The sequence below is a fragment of the Thamnophis sirtalis genome, unplaced genomic scaffold (assembly GCF_051295495.1).
Source record: "Thamnophis sirtalis isolate CommonGarterSnake01/CBP01778 unplaced genomic scaffold, rThaSir2_p1.2 scaffold_13, whole genome shotgun sequence".
NCBI lineage: Eukaryota > Metazoa > Chordata > Lepidosauria > Squamata > Natricidae > Thamnophis > Thamnophis sirtalis.
In genome coordinates, this window is record NW_028261393.1 from 42,409,487 (window position 1) to 42,428,539 (window position 19,053).

At 39.4% G+C, this 19,053-nt stretch overlaps 1 protein-coding gene across 5 annotated transcripts in view; it reads left to right on the top strand.

Moving 5' to 3' along the window:
- The window catches only part of TENM1 (teneurin transmembrane protein 1), a 647,679-nt gene that overhangs the window by 322,325 nt on the left and 306,301 nt on the right, over positions 1-19,053 (top strand). For all 5 annotated transcript variants that reach the window (XM_087727833.1, XM_087727832.1, XM_087727835.1 and 2 more), the window contains exon 2: positions 3,871-4,143. In XM_087727833.1, coding sequence (XP_087583959.1) covers positions 3,927-4,143 — 217 coding nt within the window. In that variant the 5' untranslated portion in view covers positions 3,871-3,926. The remainder of the gene's footprint in view (positions 1-3,870; positions 4,144-19,053) is intronic.

Consider the following 19,053-nt stretch of genomic DNA (forward strand, 5'->3'; position numbering starts at 1 on the left):
CGGAAAAAAAGTGAATTATGACCATTTCCCACACTTATGGCCCTTGCAGCATTCTCATGGAGATGTGATCTGCTTGGCAAGTGATTCGTATCCATGATGTCACATGATCCCCTTTTGCGAGCAAAGTCGAGGGGGAAGCTGGTTTTGTGCTTTTGCTGTTAGGTTTGGGGAAAATATTGGTGGACCTTTCAGACTTATTGGGGTGCTGTGTTTTGTGACATGGGCCGTGGTGTGTGGGGAGCATCATTTGCTGTTCTTCCTCCCCATCAAATAGCAACATTCCTCATCTCCGCTCGCTTCCTTTTTAAAACTGTGTCGCCACATCTATTCTTGGAGATATTTCAATTGATTCTTCATCATATATTTTTGTCTGTTGGAAACCACAGATTATCACAGGCAAAGGGTTTGTTTCTACGCCACCAAACTGGTAGAAAATGTGCCAGTTTTAATCCTAAACGCATTAAAAGGAGTTAACAGGTTTGGGGAAGAAAATTGGGGCTAATTGTTTAGATGATTACGCCCCACTTGCTTTGATGATAGGCTGGAAAAAATTGAAGGAATAATTTTCTACTTAAACGCTGCGTCTTGCTTAAAACTGTCTTTAATTCTCCATCACTACCACTTTTGTATTCTCTTCAAGGGCTAATGCCCAACTGCCATTTTTTAAATTAAATGGATCAATTCTAATTTCTGGAACCTGGAGTTTTGTGTCAAACTGTCCCAATAATAGAAGGGCTATGGCTTTTGTGTGTTTTTTTAAAAAAAGAGAGTAAAAATAGACCTGCAACACACAACAGTGAATTTTTGTGAAATGCACAAAATGCACTCTGTCGGCAATGCCCATGTTAATTGTCAAAATATATTAAGAAGATTGGGAATGGATGTCATTCACTCCTCAATGTTCCTAAATGTTTCTCTCCATCTCGATGTATGGTTTGAGAAGTTGGAAGCATAGATGCCAATTATGTATCTGCCTTTTTTTCCTGAGTTGTTGATGCTCTGAAGTGAAACCCTCATATAAACCAGAAGCCTCTCTAAGCTATCTGTAAATAACAGCCTAAATCAGTGATGGCTAACTTTTTTCTCCTTGCATGCTGAAATCGCGCATGCACATGCGACAGCACCCACCCATGCCCACCCCACAATGCAATGTACCCCGCCACCTGCACATGTGCGCATAATCCCCCGGACTCACCTGACCCCTGCACATGAACCTGACCCTCTGCGATCCCTTTGCACATGTGTGCGACCCCCTGCGCCCCGTTGTGGGCCTAGTAGGCCTCCCTCCCTCCTGGGACCAAAAATGAGGTGCAGGGGCGCATGCTGCATCTCCCTCCCCCCCCCATAGGTTCGCCACCACAGGCCTAAATCAAGGTACCACCAAGATCACTCCTACCAACCCCGATAGGGCAGCCCACTAGTATATAAAAAGAGAGCAAAGCCCATTCTCTTCTAGCACTGATGATGTTACCTAGTTTGGTAGTAAAATGTCTGCAAGAAAAAGCATTCCTTAAAGCTGATACAGTGTCAAAGAATTGGAAAGGCAATTTTATTTATTGAGGCCAGGTCCCTGGTTTAGGGACTGGTTTAGGTTCAGGATTGAATTGTGGATTCCTTGGTGCTTTTTGAGGTTGACTGTTTTCTTGTAGTCATTTCATTATCCAACTAAGTAGTATCATCAATGCTGGAAAGGAGTGAGGTTTGCTGTCTTTATATACCAGTGGCTTGCTTTATCAGTGTTGGTGGGGGTGATGTTTTGTCCTTCATAGTTCTTGGATTGAATTGTTGTTTAGTGCTTGATTGCTTGTCTAAGTTGGTTGTTCCTTGATTAGGGTATTGTTTACTGCTTGATTGTTTGTCTGGTATTAGCCCTTGCATATCTGGGCATCCTCAAGAGATGACTATCAATTGAAGCTGACTCTTCAATATTCTTGGCCAATGGTTCCACTAGGGAAGTGATCTTATGGCTAGGAATTGTTTTGACTAATATTCAACTGGAATTTGCTTTTTCCTCTCTTTGTCTTGGGCTTTGGCAACTACTGTATTGCACTTGGTTAATTTTTAGAGCATAAACCAGGATTTCGAAAAGAAGGATTCCACTCCACCCACAAACACAAGATAAAGAAAAGGTCCTATAGATATACAAAGGATACAATCTGTACAATGCAGAATGAAGAGGCCTTTGTGCTGCAGTGCACTGATTTGATCTGGTATACATATATCTTCCTTTGACCCTCTCTCCTTCCTGGTTCCTTTTCTTTTTTCTCTTTCTTTCTTTCTTTCTTTCTTTCTTTCTTTCTTTCTTTCTTTCTTTCTTTCTTTCTTTCTCTTTCTCCCTCCTTCCCTTTCTTTCTTTCTCCTTCCCTTTCTCCATCCTACCCTTTCCCCCTTCCTTCCTTCCTTCCTTCCTTCCTTCCTTCCTTCCTTCCTTCCTTCCTTCCTTCCTTCCTTCCTTCCTTCTTTCCACCTTCAAACTTAACAAATGTACTCCATAAAGAAGCTTGCTTTCCCCTAATAATTTATATTTAATGCAGGAATATGCAGGAAGGCCATTAGAATAATGCAATTTTTGCCAGTGATTAGGATAGATTAAAGTTTTTTTTCCCTTTATGTAGGTTAGGCTTTAAACTGAAATAGTATGATTTTTCTCCTTTTTTCTTGACACACATACTTTTTATTAGCAGTCGGTTAAAAAAAAGTATTATCAGCCACTGTTAATGTTCAGAAGATCACTCAGAAGAAGAAACATGAACCAAAATTATTTCACTATCCACACCTGTCCTCGTTTTCTTAATACATTTAACCAAGCAAGTCTTTAGCATGATGTGTACGCAAGCCAGTAGCAAATTATTCACTGAACTGTGGTTAAACAAGACATGACCCTGGAGAACATGTGAACATGGGTTACATGTGTGTGCGATGTGTGTGTGTGTGAGATTATAAAATTAATTCACTAAGAATGCAAAATAAATTAGAAAAACTATGTTACTTGATGTCACTCGATGCGAGTTATCTTTTTAATGTACTAAGTATTATAAATATGCCTATTTATAAAATGGGAATCTCTATCTTTTGTTTCAATGCATAGGACCCATTCCCTTCCCCCAGTGTCAAAATGAAGTTGTTGCTGTTAGTGTAGGAGAAGACCAGGCAGAGCTGGAGGGGTGGAGTTAAGTGTGTCATCAGCTCAGAGTCATAGTGTTCCCACAAGTGCCCCATGTCCAATCCCTCTTGAATTTCATTATCAGATGCCAATTTTAGTTGACCGGATTCTTGTGTATAGTCTTGAATATATCTTCCATGCTGAAACTTTATGAATGGTCCTGATACTTCGTACCTGACAGGCACCATATATATTACCTTGAGGGTACAAACACTGCTATAGAAACTAATTTCTGGTTCCATCAAAGATGGTCTATGAAGCTTACAATGGGAAACCAAAGTGGGCCATTATTGTTTTGATATAAGATTAATTCATTTTAGTCATTTTCTAGTGGAGGATGTCTTATTGTTTCTTTCCTAATAATTAAAAGCTACATTATTTCTACACATGAACTCTGCTATCTTCTTGTATTTTCTTTAGCTGAATGGACAAGACAAATCACCTATCATTTATCATTAGAAAAATCATGGAAACTACATTGGTTCTCCCAAGCTTTGGGATGAGATAGTTACAGAGTGCCTGTAATTTTGATTTTTTTTTTATTGGGAAAGTGTAATTTCCTGGTCATTATATATTTCACATATGCTTTCTATATACGTTGATTTTTAATTGTAAGATGCCCGTAGCCTTGAGGGGTTGGGCAGCCTCAAAATTGATTTAAATGAACAAAAATTGCTTGAGACTTACACTGTTTTTGTCTCTTCCAGGTGTATAACTTTAAGAAGCCTTACTCTGTTGTTTTCATGACCTTGCTGGATCAAAAATGGAGCAAATGGACTGTAAACCTTACCAGCCCCTATCCAAAGCTAAGCATGAAATGGACCTAGCTTATACCAGCTCTTCAGATGAAAGTGAAGACGGGAGAAAAGCAAGACAGTCCTACGAGTCGAGAGAAACCCTAAATGAATTCGGACAAGATCTCAGACTCAATTACAACAGCCATAACCGAACAGGAAAAGGAGTTGATGAATCCACTCAAGGTACGTTGAACCATTTGTGTTGTGACAAATAGCATGTCCACATTAACCTCAGTCGCTTTCTTTCTTGTACAGTGGTACCTCAGTACTCATCGTTAATTGGTTCCCGGGAGGTAGAATGAATACCAAAAATGATGAATGCCAAACAGATGTTTCCCATAAGGAATAAAATAGTGAGTCACAAGGCTGGAGTCTGAGCAACTGAATGGAGCTGAGTGTTTACTGGCCAGATGCCTTTCCTGTCGCCAATGCGGAGTTATATTCAGCAGATATATATATATATATATATATATATATATATATATATATATATATATATATATATATATATATATGTGTGTGTGTGTGTGTGTGTGTGTGTGTGTGTGTGTGTGTGTGTGTGTGTGTGTGTGTGTGTGTGTGTGTGTGTGTGTGTGTGTGTGTGTGTGTGTGTGTTTTGTATTTGTGCTGATAAATTAATAAACAAATGTAACAAAAATGCAACAGTAAAAATATTGGGTTTCTGTCTGGATGGTCTCTTGTGATGAGCCGATGGACAGAGAATGGAAGTATTGAACTTCCTCCCATATTTGGGCATATAGTTACAACACACACACACACACACACACACACATATATACACACACATACATACACAAACATATACATACATACATACATACATACATACATACAAAGAAGGGTTGTGAGGGTTGTGTTGGAGAACACACAAACCAGCATACAGAGACACTGCAGTTTAAATAGGCTTTTACTTTCATGGAAATAGAGGTATCAGAGTCCATCAAACAGTTCAAGTCATACACAGATTAGACAGTCGGTCATCAATGTCTTTCAGTTAAGGGATAATCCAAATAACATAGTCGAGTATCCTATATTCAGTTAAGTACACAAAGTTTGCTAGCAGTTGCAAAACTTACAATAGCTCACGGCACTTTCTAACAGCCAACTTCCAAAAACACTCAGATCAGATCAGCCCAGCATCTAATGAACAGAGAGCTAATAGTCATTCTGGATTCCTCTTATGGCCGATTGAGAAAAACAGCAACCAATCATGTTTTACAGTATGATTTAAAGAAACAGGTATAGCATTGTTACATGATTTATATATTGCCAACCCAACCGTTAGATTATATTCCTAACACTCATCGTGCCCAGAGAGAGAAATATCTGCCTCTACCTATGCTTGAACTCACAGCCACCTGAGAGCTCTACCTCTAGGCCACTGCACCATTCTAAATAAACAATGAGTACTGGGACAAAATTTTCACATCAAAATGCATTGATCATCACATTTGATGAGTTTCAAAGCAGTTGAGTACCAAGATACCTCTATATTTTATTTGCCCACCTGTGAACATCACTTTCTGTTCCAAATCATACTGAGCACCTGATTCAATTTTATGCTAAAAATTGCCAGATTCTAAGGCTAAATTTATATGCAAGAATGTTGTTGCGCCCCCTGATAGTCCACAAGCATTTTTTAGACAATGTTGCAGCTCAGGGCCTTATTAAGAAGCATGGACATCTACTGTATCTAGAAAAATGGAAATGGATGCTGGGGTGGAAAAGCTGAACCTTTATTTTACTTTATTGTTATTGTATGTAAATGCACAGTATACCCATACAACAAAATTCACACAACACACAGAGACCAGGCCCAACATACATACCAATCCCCAACCCCCTCCAGCCACCAAAAAAAATTCCCCACCCCTAAACCACCAAAGCATCCACACAACAGACCAAGTAGTGCTGTCCAACAGCTCACTGATGGTGGCCCTTTAGTTCATTGTTAAGTGCAATTATAGTTCTGAGATAAAAGCTATTCAGAAGGCGTGTGGTCCTAGTTTTAATTGTTCTGTATCTTCTGCCAGAAGACAAGAGTCCAAAAAGGTTGTAAGCAGGATTGGAGGAGTCTCTGAGAATGTTATGCAACTTCTTTAAACAGCGAGATGCGAAGATGCCGTCCAGGGCTGGTAGCTGGAGCCCAGTGATATTCTGGGCAGTTTTAATGATTCTCTGTGGAGCTTTTTTGTCCACTGCAGAGCTGCTCCCATGCCATGCAAGAATGTCGTTTGTCAGGACACTCTCAATGGTGCTGCAATAGTAGGACAGAAGTAGATGCTGAGATAGATTTATCTTCCTTAGCATTCTAAGGAAGTACAGCCTCCTATGTGCCTTCCTCACAAGCATGTTAGCATTCATGGTCCATGAGAGGTCCTCCAAGATATAAATGCCCAGAAATTTAAAACTACCAATCCTCTCCCATCTCTTCACCATTTATGTACAATGGTAAATGTACGTCTCTCTTCCTCCTGAAGTCAATGATAAGTTCTTTAGTTCAGAGTTCAAGAAGATGGCAGGGCTCAGCTTTAGTAGTTTCCCTTCTGACAAAAGCTCATTTTGATAGCCCTACCATGCACATCAACCATTTTGAGAATGGGCATCCCTTCTTGACATTTTTGTGGGAACATCAACAGCCTGCTTATGAAACTCCTAATGTGCTTACTAATGTTCAGTTTTGCTCCTGGCATTGGTGCTCCATCCATTTTCAAAAATAGTTTGGACAACCTTTTGATCGGGAGGATATAAAGCCTCCTGATTTGAACAGGAGGTTGGACTAGAAGACCTCTGAAGTTCTTTCCAACCCCATCATTCCATGTTCTTTACTAGTCCTCAAGGCTTCTTATGTTAGCATTAGGATCTTCCCAGTCATAGTATCCCATGGAAGGTCAGGATGATTCAATCTTTATCATTTTCTCAAAAGAAATGAAGAATTCAATGAATTTGAATGCAATTCTGTATTTATTATTATGTCTTGTTGGGATATTGTCTTGATCATTTTGTAATGTTGATTTTTCCACCACTGGGTCAAAAAAACATTGTTTCAGAAGATCTTGGCAGGCAAAGAAAATTATGAATAATTATTATGAAATTTCATTGCATATAGCTCTCAAAGGGATATAGTAAACAAACTAACAAGCAAACACAAAATGCATATACCCACATATATGACACGGAGAAACAAACACTGAGTTTGAATGTATACATGTACATGGCAAGAAAAATGAATTTTGCGACTTTACCAGATGGATGGCATGGGGAACAAAACTTACAGAACCTGGTAGTCCTGCTAGAAATACTTCAAAACCTCTTCCAAGAGGGGAGTAACAGAAACAGACGGGCATGTGGGGTCTCTAACAATGCTTTGAGCTCTAAGCACATAGTGCTTATAAGCAGTATCCTGAATAACAGGAAGCGAGCTTCCGATAATCTTCTCGGCTGTCCTTACTACTCTCTGTATGGGCTTTCTATCTGAGGCACTGCTGCTATCAATATTGATATGCTTTTGGTATGATATTTTTCCACTAAAAGAAGGTGCAAAAATTCTGTTTGATCTACACTCTCTACTTGAAATAGATTTTTGTATCTCATCTGCTCTTTTGAGAAAACATTGAAATATGTTTCTAAAAAGAGGAAAGTTTTTTTTTCCTAGCTGATTTCTATCACATTTATTTGTCGGCACCTTTTTAAAAAATTGACACTGAATACAGAATAGATTTATTGGGAGACCATTATTTAAGTTAACATTCTATACAAGTGTTGCAGAAAATCAAATACTGGTTCTTGTTGTTTTGTTTGTTTTTTTCTGGAGTGCTCAATGCATGATAAATTACAGCTCTGCAGAACCTTTTGTTAGAAACATCACTATGAAGGAAACTACGATTGAATGAATACAAATAAATAAGGCAAAAAGATTTTTTTCCTTTAAAATATAAAAAAAATTCCTAAGATGATTTACAAGTAACATTTAAAACTAGCCAAGCTAAATGTGTATACAATTATAGATGTCAGTTTAAACATTAAAAGAGTACCTTTGAAGCACCAATTAAGTATTTAATGAAAGAGAATCACTATATACATTCATATAAACATAGAGATTCATACACTATGTCTGTCTGTCTGTCTGTCTGTCTCTCTCTCTCTCTCTCTCTCTCTCTCTCTCTCTCTCTCTCTCTCTCTCTCTCTCTCTCTCTCTCTCTCTCTCTATCTATCTATCTATCTATCTATCATCTCATGTCTATATAATTTAAATTCTCTTTGATTTCTTTCCTTTGTATCCTACCTAGAGCACAAGATTGAAGCATAGGTGGGCTTTATATTATCATGACCTGAAATTCTGGAATGGGATATTTGCAACCCAAACTGTAACTAGTTACTTATGGGGGGGGGGGTGTGTGTGGAGATGATCACCACCCACTAAAATCAGCTATGACTTTTTTTTTTCTTTTTACAATCTTCTAATCCTTGATATTCAGGGTGGAGTTGGGATGACTAGGTGGAACTGAGCATTTACTGGCTGGATGCCCTTCCTGATACCCACATGGAATTCACAGCAGATATTTTCTTTTTGTGCCCTGAGAGAGAAACATCTGCCACTACCTAGGATTGAACTCTTAACCTTCCAAGTGGGAGGTGAGAATCTTCACTACTAGGCCACCACGCCTCTATTTTTTTTTCATGAACAATACCAACTTGGAGAAGATTAATCTTTTTTCCCTCTCTCATCATGTTGGTTCAACTTAAAGGTAATTTCTGATAGAGGACATTGTTTGAAAGTGAGATGTTTTGGACCCTTTACTGAAATCTTCCCTTCAATTCTATTATTTTATGTTATTGGTGTCCAAAAGATCAAACCAGGGGTTGGCTGCTGGGGGTTCTCAGGAGTTTGGGAGAACCTCTAGCTAGGATTCTGTGCAGTTTGGAGAACACCCAAATCCCACTCCTGGCTGGCCACGTCCACCCCGCCCTGCTCTTCCCAGGAGTCCCCACATATCTCATTTTGGATTCAGATGGGTGCAAGGTGCATGTGATGGCTCAGGGAGGGCAAAAAATGGGTCTACCGGAAGTTTGGGAAGTTCCAGAAGTTCTGGAGCCTGGGGAAGCCATTTTCGCCTTCCCGGAGGCTTGAGGACAGCCCTCCCCCTACACCATGGTGCAGGAGGCCGACTAGGCCACACCCACCATGGCCATGCCCACCCAGCAACGGGACACAGAACCCCTTGCTAAAAATTTTGGAGTCCTCCCCTGGATCAAACTGTCTGATAACCACAGTAATTGTGGATTCTGGAAAAGAGAAAAAGAGCATATCAGAACACTGCTGCGTTATGAGGTGACTGTTGTTCTTAATGGCTCCCACTCCAGTTACAGAGTGAATGTGTGTTTTATGGATTTTAACCATGTATGTGAAGTTAGATTCAGCCTTATGACTGAAGAAGGGAATTAGGACATGGCAAAACTGCAGCCAAATAGCAACTTTGAAAAATAAAAACACCTCATTTTTGTTGATTTAATAAACAATGAAGGTTAGCTTTTCTCAACAGATTGGCACATTTAATTATTGTGCAGTTTTTGAAGCCCACTCAAATCTGGAGACTCGGGGAGGCACATGACAGAATAGAAAAGGAAAGGAAGCCAGTGGAAAACAGTATATAAAAACAAACATCCCTTGTATGTAAACATTTTGAATAAGTTTAAGAAGGTTTGCAAAGTTGTAGATAACTTTCTTTTTTTTAATATTGTAATATGGAAACCAATAAAGGAAGAAATACTGATTTGGTCCCCCCCCCTTTCAGTGAAGTGTTAATTTGATATCCTGAGCTGAGATACTGATCTGGCATTAACGAATGAATGAATAACCAAATAATTGGGAGCTGGCTGTAGAGGGAATAATGGATTTTGATATTATCAAATAATTATACACTGGAAGCATGTTATCCTGATGAAATTAATTTCATAATACAAACTTCTTTTTGTATTAGAGCACCAATGAATAGGAATTTTTTTGAGTAAGTGCGGTTATGAATTGGCGCTTTAAACAAAAGAATAGTACATTAATGTGTATTTCAGTACATTGCTAAATTGAATAGTGAATAAGTAGCACTATATAAAAACAACAAACAACAACAGCTGGATAGTTTACCAATCAAGCTAATGAATGCAGTGTTTGGAGGAATAAATAGAAGGCCAGTTGATTTTTTTTTGTATGTGTTATTTGTTTGTATTTGTGTGTGAGCGAGCAAGCAAGCAAGCAAAAGAGAGAGAAAGAGAAAGGAGAGGAGAGAGTACATACCTATTGATACAGAGCTAAAATTTAAATGGGTTATCTATAAAGTTCACCAGGATTTAGGAGTGGCTGGTTCAGATAGCTAGCTCATTAATACAAAGCAAACAGAGGAAATAAGGCTTAGTTGTACATCACACACATGGATAGTTATTCTGTCTCTTGGATTTGAGCATTTATCCAGAACTATACAGCAAGGATGCAGTAGCTTAGTGGCTAAGACACAGAGCTGGTCAATGAGAAATGTTGGCAGTTCGGTGGTTCGAATCCTGAGCGCTGCCTAATGGAGTGAGTTCCCATTACTTGTCCCAGCTTCTGCCAACCTAGCAGTTTGAAAGCATGTAAGAATGCAAGTAGAAAAATAGAGACCACATTTGGTGGGAAGGTAACAGCGTTCCGTGCACCTTCGGTGTTTAGACAAGCTGGCCACATGACCACGGAGATGTCTTCAGGCAACTCTGGCTCTTCGGCTGTGAAACTCTAGAGTCAGAAACGACTAGCACGTATGTGTGAGGGGAAGCTTAACATTTAAACCGCATGAAGTAATTCTGCACCCAAATCATAAGACCTATTGGACTAGGATGGAAGGTCCAGAGCTTTCTAAAACAAAGAAAATAAGATGGAGAACTCATAGTCTTCTAGCAGAACAGCCGTCAGATAGCATATACAACACTCAGAAACTCTCTCACATACATATACAAACATTTAAATCTCACTGGATAACCAAATCCCATTCTCACCAGATGTTGTGATCCTGACTTCAACCAATGAGCAATTGCCACTTGTATTTAATAATTCTCTCCAAATTAGTAATAGAATGGTATGGAAAAAGAGCTTTGTGGCACTTAGCCCCAAGCTCCTATAAGGTATATAATGTATAGAAATAAGATATAGAAAGGTTTAGAGAGAGTGAGAATATATCCCCACTCATCGATACATCCCAAAGTTATACAGATGATTGATGTGTAAGTAAGAGCCATGCATATTTATAGAAAAACACCTGTGTTCCCATCCTCCATCCTTCAAAACAAATCTTTATTTTTGAACCATAAATCATCCCTTTCAACCAAGGGAGAAGAAAATAAAACCACATCCTTGCTTTCTTGTCTGTATGCTTTTCCAAAAGGAACCCATCACAAGCAGGAAGTTAAATGATTGTGACAAGACAGGACAATGTAGTCCCCACTTGGTGACCTCTTCGCTTTCTCCACATCCTTTCAAATTCAAATTCAGAATATAGCTCAAAGGGACCTTGGAAGTCTTCTAGTACAAACCCCTGCTGATGCAGGAGACCCTATACCAGTGATGGTTAATCTTGTCGGCACCGAGTGGTGAAATAGGAGTGCGTGCATGCAAATGTGTGTGCTGGAGCACCAGAACCTGGAAGAGAGCAACTGACCAGTGCGCATGCACGCCAGACCAGCTGGCCAATGCACATGTGCACAACAGAACCCAAAAGAGCCGAGGTGGCGCAGTGGTTAGAGTGCAGTACTGCAGGCCACTTCAGCTGATTGTTATCTGCAGTTATCTGCAAATGAGGACCCAGACTGTGGGGGCGATATGCTGACTCTGTAAACCGCTTAGAGAGGGCTGAAAGCCCTATGAAGCAGTATATAAGTCTAACTGCTATTGCTATTGCTAAAAGAGGAGCTGGTGACACTCTTTCTGTCACCTCTGGCACACTTGCCATAGGTTCACCATCATGGCCCTATAAAATTTCAGACAAGTAGCTATCCAGTCTCTTCTTTAAAACCAGTGAGGAAGCCACAACTTCTCAAGGCAACTGTTCCACTGGTTAATTGTCCTCACTGTTAGGAAGTTTCTCCTTAATTCCAGGCTGCTTCTCTCCTTGATTAGTTTCCATCCATTGTTTCTTGTCCTGCCTTCTGGTGCTTTGGAAAATAGGTTGAGTCCCTCTTCTTTGTGGCAGCCCCTTAAATACTGGAATACTGCTATCATGTCATCCCTAGTACTTCATTTCTCTAGACTAACCATACCCAAATCCTGCAACTGTTCTTCATCTGTTTTAGTCACCAGACCTTTAATCATCTCAGTTGCACTTCTTTGCCCTCTTCTATGCACTTCAAATTACAGTTAGGAGAAACTATGCTCATTTTCTATGTAGTTCTAGTAAAATGCTTCCCAACCTAACTTCTATAAGAATAGAATAACAGAGTTGGAAAGGACCTTGGAGTTCTTTTAGTCCAAACCCCTGCTTAGGCAGGAAATCCTACACCAATTCAGACAAATGGCTATCCAACATGTTCTTAAAAACTTCCAGTGTTGGAGCATTCACAACTTCTGGAGTCAAGTTGTTCCACAGATTAATTGTTCTAACTGTCAGGAAATTTCTCCTTAGTTCTAAGTTGCTTCTTTCCTTGATTAGTTTCCTCACGTTGCTTCTTGTTCTACCCTCGGGTGCTTTGGAGAATAGCTTGACTCCCTCTTCTTTGTGGCAGCCCCTGAAATATCGGAAGACTGCTATCATGTCTCCCCTAGTCCTTCTTAATCTACATATACCCAGTTCCTGCAACCATTCTTCATATGTTTTAGCCTAGAGTCCCCTAATCCTCTTTGTTGCTCTTCTCAGCACTCTTTCTAGAGTCTCAACATCTTTTTTACATCTTTTTTACGACCAAAACTGGATGCAGTATTTCAAGTGTGGCCTTAACAAGGCTTTATAAAGTGGTATTAACCCTTCACGTGATCTTGATTCTATCCCTCTGTTTATGCAGCCTAGAACTGTGTTGGCTTTTTTGGCAACTGCTGCACACGGCTGGCTCATATTTAAATGGTTGTCCACTCAGACTCCAAGATCCCTCTCACAGTTGCTACTATTCAGCAAGGTACCTGTGTTGTACCTGTGCATTTTGTTTTCCTTGGCTAAATGTAGAACCTTACATTTTCACCATTGAATTTCATTTTGTTAGAATGTTCAAGTCTGCCATGATCCTTCTATATTTTGAGCCTATCTTTTAGAGTGTTGGCTATTCCTGCCAGCTTGGTATCATCTGCAAATTTGATGACTTTCCCATCTATCCAAGTCATTGATGAAGATGTTGAAGAGTACTGGGCCTAAAATAGACTCTTGGGTACTCCACTGCATACTCCCCCCCCCATGTAGATGCCGTTCCATTGAGGACTACACGTTGAGTGCAGTTGATCAGCCAGTTACAAATCCATCTGGTTGTGATGTTGTCTAACCCACATTTTTCAACTTTACCTGGTAGTAGGATATATAACTCCTCGCCTTTTTCCCCAAGTTCTTTAAAGACTGTGTTTGAAGTCTCCTTCTGGATTGTTGCCATTCTTAGATGAGAATGGAAGCAGGTGTCCCTCTGCCAGGGTCCTTTAAGGAGCAAGCAAGACTCCTCCTTCCTACTCAAGATGGTGCTGTAAATGTTCTAAATAGAACGGCCAAGCCACTCTGGGCTTCGTTCCAGGCAGTGGCGAGAATCAATAAGAAATGGCATCATTATTTTGATCTTAATAACACTCGAGCCCCTTTTACAATTCAGTTATACTTTGAAAACAATCAAACAGGGAAACAAAACTGACTTTCCTGAGTAAAGCAGTCCTTATTTAAAAGGTGGTGGGGAGGAAGGGAAGATGGTGGATCAATGCAGAAACAGATTTAGTGAAAGCGATTGGCAAGCCAGAAGCTAAGCACAAAATAGACAGGTAATGTGCCGCATTACGATTACTGAAGATAACGGGAAATAAATTAAACCTGAAAGATATATACCAGACAAAAGAGGGGGGTAGGATTAATGGAAAAGACATGGAGGGTGGGAATTAGCCAAGATGGTTAGGTGGCTTGCAAGTTAAGTAGGAGGCATGTATTATTTGCTAATGCAAAGGATTTAAAAAGTGACAGAAGAAATGAGCAAGAGTTTCTGAATTTTTAAAGAGGCAATTTGAAGTTGATGTTCACAGTTTCTGACTAGCCTTAATGCTCCTAAATTAACCCATTAGTCTAAACAGATTGTTCTGATTTATATCTATATCTATCTATCTCTGCGTGGGTTTGAAGAGAAGATAAAAGAAACATTTTAAAGAATTTGCTTGACTCTTACCTTCATATTTTTTTTTTAGAAAAAAAAGGTTAGCTTTTGCATTTGGCATTGGTTTATTTTTAAATGCAAGCCAAAATTTGTAACACGTTTAATCTGTAAAGAGAACAAAAATGTTAGGTAAATACTGATTCTAATTGACCCAAAGCTTAATTAAATACAAATTAGAAAATATTACCCGCAGCAGTTTTATCTCTGCAGTAACCATAAAATATTTCCACTCAGATAAAGCAGGAACCATTTCTGAAAGGAACCATTTTGATAAGAGATGAACAATTAAAATGATTAATAAATAATGAAGATCCAAGAACTATAGCTGATTAATAACTGAATAACTGAACCAAGCAAAATGATACAAAAGAGGGATTGGGCTTCCCAAATTCTTCCTAAGAAAAAGGTTATAAAATGCAAAGGCTTGAGTAAAACCAAAAATAATTCCAGAAATAAGACTAGATATAATTCTGCTATTCAGGTTTAGCTCTAAGGAAGTGTTTGCATTTTGCAGCTATAGCTAAGGCATATGGTACTGTAGGATGGCTTTCTTTCTTTATAACTACTGTCCTTTCTCTCCTTCACAAGACCCTCATTAGCAGCTCATCTACAGGGCGCGATGGCTCAGTGGCTAAGATGCTGAGCTTGTCGATCAGAAAGCTCAGCAGTTTGGCAGTTCGAATCCCTAGCGCTGCATAACGGAGTGAGCTCCTGTTACTTGTCCCAGCTTCTGCCAAGTTAGCAGTTTGAAAGGCACATAAAAAATGCAAGTAGAAAAAATAGGGATCACCTTTGGTGGGAAGGTAACAGTGTTCTGTGAGCCTTCGGCATTTAGTCATGCCGGCCACATGACCATGGAGACGTCTTCGGACAGTGCTGGCTCTTTGGCTTTGAAACGGAGATGTATATCCATATGTACATTCCAATTTTACATTTGTGGTCAGCTTGTTTCTTACTCCTTTGCTTACTTGTTTATGTTTAGCCGTTTATATCAGACTGTCTCATTACCTTTGTAGTATGTATATATTTTTCTTACGTTAGTGTATCTTAAATTATCTTTCCTACCCCTGATCTGATCGCTATGTCCTAATTCTTCTAATATTCATTAATTTTACATTTCCCAATTTCTTAATTCATATTTCTATCATCTAACAGTTTATACCATTTCCCCCAAACTGAATAGTATTCTGATTCCTCCTTTCCTTGAATTTCCTTCGTCAATTTATCCATCTTGCCGCATTCTAAGATCTTCCTTATTACCCTGTCTTCATTTGCTACTGTCTTATTTTTCCATTTTTGCACATATGTTATTCTGGCCACTGTAATAATATGAGTTTGACACCCCTGTCTTAGGAGAATAGCAATAGCACTTAAACTTATATACCGCTTCATAATGCTTGTATAGCCCTCTCTAAGCAGTTTACAAAGTCAGCATCCCAATAATCTCATTTTACCGATCTAGGAAGGCTGAGTAAACCTTGAGCTGGTCAGAAACGAACCCTTGGCAGTAAGTTACCCTGCAATTGTATTGTAATCATTGTGCTACCCCGCAGTGGAACCATTGTAACCACTGCGCTACCATGCCTCTAAGAATCACCAGGTGTCATTCTTGGATTTGGGTCCTGACAGATAGTTATGTTTCATTTAATTTATCTGAAGTCGTATTAATTTATACTTCTTTCATCTTTACTCTGCCACTTCTTCTTACCTTCTCCCCATTGACTTAATAAATTTCCTTTCTGACATATTATCAGCTGCAGTTTCTCAGTAATTTTTGCAAAGTATGAAGGGGCACTTCCAAGTCCACTTTGGGGACTATGCTATGTCCTGTAATCTTGCAATGTGCTTCTATAATAAGAGAAAATGATGGCAAGGCTGTGTATATTGAAAAACATTATTAGGTTCTATATAATGGTGCCAGAGTAGATTTCACATAAAAGAGCATTATGCCTTCTTTCCTTCTTTTGTGCTTCGCTACTCAGGGCAACAAATTGTGCTTATTTCCAGATGAATTTCCAGGAAACTTTGATTCGTATGTCACTTTGAAAAGTTTTCATTACTCATTTGTAGTAGGAAAATAGGACTTTTTTTCTTTTTGGCAAATTAGGTAGCCAAACAGCTTTGAGGTTTCCACAGAGTTTCTCTGCTATATAATAGCTTTTTCTTATTTATTCCTTGTATTTCTGATGTATTTATTGAATTTATTTCTGGCCTCAAATATCTATTCTTTGACACTAGAAAGAGATGATGAGATTTCATTTCAGAAATGCAAATCTAGGAGAAACATTATGTATTGTAGGCAACATTAACTATGGGAGAACAAGATAAAATCTAATCGACAAGTTGGAAAAAAAATAAAAGAGAAGGGCTTCTTGGTGCTCTCTTGGTGTTTTTCTATCATTACACAAACTAGGTAACATCATCAGTGCTAGTAAAGGGTGCTGTTTGCTCTCACTTTATATTCTGGTGTCTTGCCCTGTCAGTGTTGGTGGGGGTCGTCCTAGATCAGGCCAAGTTCAAAAATCAGCCATTGATATACACAGAGACATTAAGAACATCTATAGACTATGCAAAAAGAGATAATCAACTAGCCAAAAAGGGAACACAAAGACCCAAGCACCTCTCCACCAATCAGCACCCAGCAATCAGCACCCAGATCACCATAGAGTAGGGATGTCAAACTCAACTTCATTGAGGGCCACATCAGGGTTGTGTTTGACCTCAGGGTGGGCGTGGCTAACTCGATGTCACTCATTGAGGCTCTGTTTTTGGCCACGATGGCCTCCTGCAGCCTTCTGCCAGTGAAAATGGAGCCCGAGAGGGCCACATGTGGCCTCCCAAGCTCCATTTTCACTGGCAAGGACTGCAGAAGGCCAGCGCAGCTGAAAACAGGGCCCAGGAGGCCTGCAAATGGCCCTCCCGAGCTCCGTTTTCATTGATAGAGGCACTTCAGGCCGGTCCCTCACTCTTTGTAGAGTGGGTCAGATCTAAGCACCCGGGGGGGGGGCGGATCTGGCCCGCAGCTTTTGAGTTTGACACCCCTGCCATAGATTGACCAACTATCAAGTAAACAAGACCCCAATCAAGAAACTGCCAAAGAGCCAACAGGAAACAGCCCTACCAAAGAACCTCTAAGAAACCCCTACCAATACTGACGGGTCAAGGCACCAGAATATAAACTGAAAGCAAACCCCACTCCTTATCAGCACTGATGATGTTACCTAGCTGGGTAGTGAAATGTCTGCAAGAAAACAAGCAAGCTCAGAGAGCATCCAAGGACCCATCACTTCAACTCTGAGCTATAAATATTCTCCTTTATAAATAAAATAGAACTTCTAACAGTTGAATGATTTGAGTTTCTCACTTCAAACAATGTTCTATGATGTAAATGATATGATATGAATGATATGAAGCACTTTCTGTTGCCAGAAATGCCCTTGCCCTCCTTTCTGAACAAGGACATTCAGTCTGCAGTGGTTTGCACACTAATAACTCACTAGATTAGTGTAATACACATTGTCAGGAGCTTTGTTAACTCATGGATTGGAAGTTATATAGATGATGCAGAAGGCACAAACCAGGTTATACAAAACCATTTCTCGCTGCTGGTTTGATTTATTGTTAATGAATCAGTAACATTTCCAGGCATTCACCAAAACCAGAATCGTGTTCTGCTATGGACATCAAAGGCCCTAAAACAGTATTGGCGAACCTTTTGGGCACCGAGTGCTGAAACGGGAGCACACACATGCCGGAAACAGGCTGCCTGATCTTCCAGTTTCTGGGGTGCATGCACATGCAAAGAGCAGCTGGTCAGTGCACATGTATGTGCCAGAAACCAGAAGATTATCTTTCCAGCATGTGCATGCGCACTGGGAGGCTGCTCTTCCAGTTTCTGGTGCTCCTGTGCATGTGAGAACCAGATGGCCAGTGCGCCAGAACCCAGAAGAGCAACGGGCAACAGTTCGCATGCTCGGAGAAATGGCTCTGTGTGTCACTTCCAGCACATGTGCTATAGGTTCGCACAACATCCTAGATGCAGTATAGAAATATATAAAAGAAGTAAAGCTGAAAATTAGCTGATATAAACAAAGGAGGTTATTATGCTTAATAAATTAGGGATTAAATCGTTAGGAATACAAAAGGACCTTCCTTTTTTTTAAGAGAAAAATTGAGATGAATTGAGGAAGCTAAACTGACTTTATTACAGATCAAGTGGTTTGAAATATTGCATTCATATCAATTATTTATGAAACAAACACACAATATACAAAATACAAATATTGAACATTGGTTTTTATAAGCATATGGATGGTAAGGAAATACTTACATCATAGTATCCCTTAATCCTGTAGAATCAATTCTAAAGAGGAGAAACATTATTTTTCGAAAACAGTGTTTTGTTTTATTGTTGTGTTGTGTTGTGCTTTTACTAGATTGCTACAATTCTAGAGAAACCTCTTGGATTCTGTGAGATTCTTATATCTTGAGGTGCATTCAAAATAAAACAAATCCAGTGGTCATTCTTATCTAGGTTCAAAAATAAGAGCATTGTGAACTGGATCCAGACTGACTCAAGATTAGTTTTTATCTTGATCCACATTATAAATACTAAGAAGACGAGGCATTAAACCCGCCTGAAAGTTAAATGTTCTAATGAATAAAATAAATAAAACTGTCGGCAAGATAATATTAAAATGGGGGTTATTTGCAGATTGTATAAAC